General features: G+C 39.8%; 1 protein-coding gene across 1 annotated transcript in view; it reads left to right on the forward strand.

Moving 5' to 3' along the window:
- Positions 1–5,727, forward strand: part of LOC109478224 (neuropeptide FF receptor 1-like) — a 21,234-nt gene extending 15,507 nt beyond the window's left edge. Inside the window, exons 2-5 of the mRNA XM_019779682.1 lie at positions 626–740; positions 2,331–2,535; positions 3,863–4,012; positions 4,542–5,727. Of these exons, the coding sequence (XP_019635241.1) occupies positions 626–740; positions 2,331–2,535; positions 3,863–4,012; positions 4,542–5,075 (1,004 nt within the window). The 3' untranslated portion in view covers positions 5,076–5,727. The remainder of the gene's footprint in view (positions 1–625; positions 741–2,330; positions 2,536–3,862; positions 4,013–4,541) is intronic.
- Positions 5,728–6,717: the final 990 nt, after the last annotated feature.

The following is a 6,717-nucleotide window of genomic DNA, read 5'->3' on the forward strand; positions in this document are numbered from 1 at the left end:
GGAATGCGGGGCATGAACGTTTTTTTTTTATTTTGAAAATCAACAGTTTGCATTATGCAATTAAAAATCCTAACCAATAAAGTAGGGAATAGCTATCCAACTGTTGTTTTAGTTGTATGTTACTTCATATTATAGTTATATCAATGTAAATCATTGTTTTCCCTTGTGTTTCTCATTCTTTCCCTGCCATGTGGTAAAATGTGGTGAACCCATCGCTGTATTTGCTCCAAAGCAAATATTGGCCTTTCTAGTGTTTGATGGTTTATAAGACATATATATGCATATGAAATACAAGAAAGGTACGAAAATGCACAACCTTCGCATATGGCCTATTCTGTTAATTCTTACTCAACCGCATTCATATATACGTTCAGACAGGAGTCTAAATCCCTCCTGCTATAAAATTGCAACATGATGTAACGCAACAATAGTTACCACAGTAACATACGTCTCGTTCAGGTCATTTGTCCTTATTTGTTTGGAGAAGAAGAGGGAACAGAGCAAAAACAACATGTTTTCCTTCGGTAAACATATAAATATTCATACGCTTGGCTTTGTGCATTAAAAACGATAGATTTTCTTTGCATTAAACCGTTCATCTTTGCGCTGTGTGTTGTTTTTGCAGGTAACCCATTTGGTGACGCCATCTGTAAGTTGCAGCCGTTGGTCCAGGGCATCTCAGTGGGCGAGTCCATCTTCTCCCTCACGGCTATAGGCAGTGGACAGGTGCGCTATCGACGGTGGGGAGGGGGGCAAGTTAGACACGGTACAAGGTATCACGGTGGGGAGGGGGGCAAGTTAGACACGGTACAAGGTATCATGGTGGGGAGGGGTGCAAGTTAGACATGGTACAAGGTATCATGGTGGGGAGGGGGGCACGTTAGGCACAGTACAAGGTATCATGATGGGGAGGGGGGCACGTTAGGCACAGTACAAGGTTCTATGGTGGGGAGCCTCCGAGGGGAGCAAGTTAATTAGATTAGGTACAACAATAGTCAGCTGCAACGAAAATGAAGTAAAGATGGGCAAATTCAGCATTGTAGAATCCCATCCGTAATTTTACAGGCTACAACAACTCACTCCACACAGTGGTTGGCTATGCCAAGCATCCAAAACGTTCAGATTAAAGACCTCTATGGACAGCGTAACAATATGACGACATTCCAAAATAACAGATAATCAAAAGATGAAACAAAATCTTATCTTGTTTCTTTTTATCAAATATGAAAACCTACACTCTGATTGAGATAAAAGATATAAAACATCTAAAAAGTATGCTGGTTCGAAAGTAAGTCTGAAGCATGTATGTAAAGAAAATTTACATACCTTGGACATGGGTAGATTACAAACATGGTTTGGTCTGGTTTTCTCAGCCTTTGGGAGGTCATGACCTGTTTAGTAATCTTAAAGAAGAAACAACCTCATATATATTCTCAGCATTAGTGGATATGATCAGCTTTGACCTTTACAGCATAGAACTCTACGATAAGAACTATATGTGGAACATTACATACCACGTTATAACTTGACGCTGATATGGTACAACGATGCTGATCTCATTACTTTGTGCGTCGCCATGCTGCTGCATTTGCATGTCAATGGATCTTATCTCGATCGATTTATAACACTTGAAGATTTAACATCTAATGCTTACAGAAGAGTCTATGCAGAAGAGTCTATACAGAAGAGTCTATGCAGTCTTACAGAAGAGTCTAGAATACTAGACACCCACTCAAAATCTATCCGGTAAAACACATCGTAAGTTGTACGGTTCGAACAAATCCAAATAAGGACGTTCAGCTATTAGTACGCGCCTGCTTCGTTGATTCAATAAATTTTAGACATGAAATTAGGCCACAGCAAGTAAATGTTATGGATGACAACCTCCTGGATGACTCCAAATCTAATGCGAGAGGGCGAAAAAAAAACGAGGCGGGCCAAAAAATAAGATTCCTACATTTTTAACTTTTGAGATCAGAAACCTTGAGCTAGAACTAGGCCACAAAACATGACAACACAACCAGCGGGTCTTTATTCGTGTATTTAACAGTATCACCTGTCCTTGTAGATGTTTCTCAATCAACAATTGCTGAAGAGGTAATTCATACGCGATGGAACACCATAGACTGCCATCAAAAGCAAGCAAAGGTTTTCTGGGTCGCTGAAGGTCTCTAACCAGTAGCGTTTTATAGTATTTTGTCCATTTTTGGCACGTTGCCCACCGTCAGAGACATTTGTTTTCAAAATAAGGAAAAACAATGGTCGCGCTAATGTCATCCACAAAAATGACTTCCTGAGGCCTTATTCACATTTCCTATCTCCACACTCAGGTTCCAGGTCATCATCAATCCGCGAGAGCCGAAGATGTCCAAGTGTCGAGCCGTGCAGATCATCACGGCCATTTGGGTGTTCAGCGCGCTCATCATGTGGCCACAGGCGCTGGTCATCGAGAACAAGGAGGAGGTCCTGGTCGACTACCAGAACCAGACCATGCAGTTCTGCGATGAGCAATGGCCGTCTAATGAGTACAACCAGGTACGGGCTTGTCAAATTACTACTAGCAGAGTGTTTAGGCCACATCAAGTACATTTTATGGATAACACATTGCATGTAAGTACATAGACTTAAACTCTAATGCGACAGGGCGAAAAAAAGGCGAGCCTAGATTTTCAAACTTAGACATCATAAACCTACTTAAACAACAAATGATACCTATATAGTACTACGTTTACTGCCAACTATTACAACATCCATTTGTCAATATAAAAATAAAAGTTTTCAATCATTGTACAAATGGTTTTGATTCAGTGAGCATCACAGGAAAGGGAATGATATGCATCACCGTATCAAAGTAAAAGACAAAACAATAAATCAGAACCTTGCCTTGTCTTCTCTCTTTATATTTATCTACCATCCACGTTCTGGCAAGGCATCAGATATCTTTTATTTGCCCTTTTTCAGCATGTTGACCACTTTTAGAGGGCAACCAAATTTCTTTTGGGAAAAATGGGAAAAATACTAATGACTACATTGACAGTACTCATTGTAGGTACATATTTTTACAGCAAATGACATTAGCATTTTGTAACAATGAAGTTGTTTCTCCATTGCATTGAAAACTTAGGAATCAGGTTCATCTTTCAAACTGAGGCCTTCCTCCCTGGACGATTCTTGCTATCAAACATTTTTTTTGCAAAGTAGGTGCCAGAATCTGTCATTTTCTACACCAATAGGGTGCCATGCATTACATCAAACGAAAACTAATGAGGCCCAGTGTGGCTAACAAATTGGTCCCTAGATGGCTAACTACATACGCGCCTTCCCTCCAGGAACAAGCACAAAATGTTTTTCTTCTTTCTTCCTTATTTCAGCTAGCCAATTTATAACTCAGTTACTGTCTCAGCCAAAGAAGCTCTCTTAGACGTTTTGATGCGATAAAGAAAGTGGGTTGTTAATCCAGAGTGTTTTGTGCCTCGTACTAAAAGGCGGCACAAACTACGTAAATGCACAAGGGTGATGATCATATAATTGCAATAGACAAAGGTATCGAAAGTAACATATCACACACAAACGCCAGAAGGCTTCACGTCCACCGTGTCACGTCCTATTCGAGAGGACGTTCCTAGCCGAAGCTAGGTACTTATTTACAAGTAAGTGAATTGAGGAAAGTCGTGTAAAGTGCCTTTCCCAAGGGAAGAAGATCGGTAACATGTCAGGGTTCGAACCCGGGACCTTTTGGTTCCGAGCCGAACACACTAACATTACGCCACACGACCCCACTTTTCTTACAGCCTGACCAAAACATGCTTTACGGAATGCCAAAGCAAAATTGCAACTCCAAAATTGTTCTTGTTGTACACAGGCCTACACACTCATGCTGTTCATCGTCATCTACATCGGCCCCCTGCTGATCAACCTGTACCTGTACATCCGCATCTCTCTCCGCATCTGGTACAAGCCCAATCCGGCCATGGCCTCCAGTCGCCTGTCCAAAATGTCTAACCTCACACAGGTAACGTTCTACGTTTTAAATCTTATCACTTCATTGTTTTAATTTTTGTAAAAAGACAGTTAAAGGCATTCAATGCAATTTCAGGGTGGCAAAACAAAATATTATGGTAAGGATAAGGAAGTCTGTCTAATACTGCCACTGCCTTTTCTTGGCACATTTTCATCATCATCATTCATCCATTCATCATTCTCGAAGCATTCGAAATAGTCCAAAAACATGCCATGTGAGAATTCGAAGTCCCTTTAATTTTTGGCACCACCAAAATATAGAACCAGCCTACAATACGAAACAAGCTACCGTTTTCCGTCAGCGACATCACATTTTTGCTTCACATATATCATGCAGTGTGTTATTTGGGATAGGATTGATGCAAAATTACTGCATCAAAATTTGACCAGTAAATTGGTTTTGAAAATCCTGTTTTACTTCCCTCAAATCGCTTTGGGTATCTTTAATGTTACTCTGTTTCGTCGGGTCACATGTTCAGAATACTGCCTCAGTTGAGTACATACAGACTTTCGTATTTCAGGTGTCCAAGAAGAGAGTTCGCGTGATCAAAATGTTGATCACCGTGCTGGTCCTGTTTGCTGTGTGCTGGCTGCCCATCCACGCCTGTCTCCTTATCGACTCCTTCAAGCGCCACAAGATGACCGTCTGGCAGCGCAGCTTTCTGTACGCCTACATGTTCCCCATAGCGCACTGGCTCCTCTACTTCAACAGCTCCATCAACCCCATCGTCTACGGCTACTTCAACACCAACTTCAGACGCAGTTTCGAGGGGCTGTGCGGCGCGGCGGCACCTCTGGAAGACAGCGGCGGGACCAGTGGGAAGGAACTGCGGGGAAACGGGCGACCTGCCAGCGGCCGTACGTACAAGGTGAAGATAGAGCTAGCGTCCACTGGTAACGGCTTGAGACGGTCACTCCGCAGCTTCCAGCGAGACAGTCGGCGCAGAAAGTTCTCTCCCCCGAGCAATATGGAGGGTATCACCGGTAGCAACGGGGCTATCGAAGAGAGGTCCCCGGAGAATGAAATCGTAAGCATGGCAGAGACGAGGATGTAACGCGAAGGCGAGAAAGTAACGCGTAAACGAGGGTGTGACGCCAAAGCCCAAATAAAACCCTTACCGAGCTAGAGAAAAATCAAAACAACACATGCTCCTATACAATATCATTCCAACATTTATATCAGCATTAAAGTGTTTTAGAAGCTTACATGATATAAAATCCTTTGAGAAGAGGAAAGCTTAAGCGTACAATCTTACTCGGAAATTTGAACAAAAATTAATATAAAAATATGTTAAGTAGCAGTATTAGCACTATTTGTATGTATGACGACAATCAATGACCATAATGATGACAAAAATGCTCTTGCATCTAAAACTCAGATATTTCCCATAGGCAGAACTATAATAGGCAGTCTAATCACCATGCAGTGACTGTACCTACCGCTAATAGGAATTAATCTTAAACGGGGCTATCTTCTAGCTGCAATTGCCCAGTATCTGGATTAATTATCCGGAGTGTCGTAAGCTTTTTAATTGCGACTCAGTAAAACAGGAAATGTAATACTTTAATGTGAAATGTAAAGATTAGTTTCTCATAAGTGGTAGAATTGATAATAGTACAAACTGTACATGTACCCATGTGAAGGAAATTTTAAACACCCACATCTTAATTTGTCTAAAAGCAAAGTTTGTTTTGTTGTATTTATAATTCATGGCACTAGCATGTACATATCACTGAATGTCATAAAAACGGCATTTCTCTGCATTATCTTCTACAACAGAGCCCTACAATCTTATAGTTTTGAGCTCTTAAGAAGACTCACCTACCTACCAAGTTTCATGATAATCCCTTCTTAGCTTCTTGAGTTATTGAGTTTTGGTTCTATTGCTAAAACACATACATACATGTACACAAACACACATACACATACATAAAAACATGCATGCACACAATCATATAAATGCTACAGAAAAACATAACCTTCTTGCAAAGGTAATATTTATGTCATTTATGTCAATCAAAGTCCTTTTTTAGTCTGCACATTTGATCGATAGAGTGGTTGAGTGTGACCAAAGCTTTTTCCAGGATCGCCAAAATGTAAATTTAGCAATTTCATGTCTTGACATAACCATTGTTTAGTCTTATTGCTATCTTTGTAACATTTATGTAAAGGTGGCTCATAAAAATTGATAATGATGCATACTACAAAATGGATTACTAAGTATACAGATAGATAATTTTTCAGGTGGCAATAGCTGTTTAAATCAGACTACATAAATGATGTTAGTTGTTATTCGTGATATTAATTGTAATAATAAAATGGATATCTGAATACGAAATATTATATTATAATCAGTACTTTGTTTAACTTCAATTCTAAAAGCACAATCAGTATGTTTTGTTTACCTTTTAATTGTGTGATGAGTATCTGTGTATATGTTAACTATTGTAGATTTACGATTTTGATGTTGTGCCAACTTGTGGTAATTTAAAAATACGTGAAAAACAAATTAGTACGCTGTTAAGTTGCGTTTGATTATATGTGTATCCTGCAATCCAAAATGATATTCATCACTTCATGTATAAAATTGCTTTCAGGATATCCACTATGTTCTCAAATATATGGAATAAATAAAAACTGTTATGTATGAACAAGTTTTTCTTACGATTATTTCATTAATTCGGTAAGAAACATCG

The sequence above is a fragment of the Branchiostoma belcheri genome, unplaced genomic scaffold (assembly GCF_001625305.1).
Source record: "Branchiostoma belcheri isolate BF01 breed outbred unplaced genomic scaffold, Haploidv18h27 scaffold43, whole genome shotgun sequence".
Lineage (NCBI taxonomy): Eukaryota > Metazoa > Chordata > Leptocardii > Amphioxiformes > Branchiostomatidae > Branchiostoma > Branchiostoma belcheri.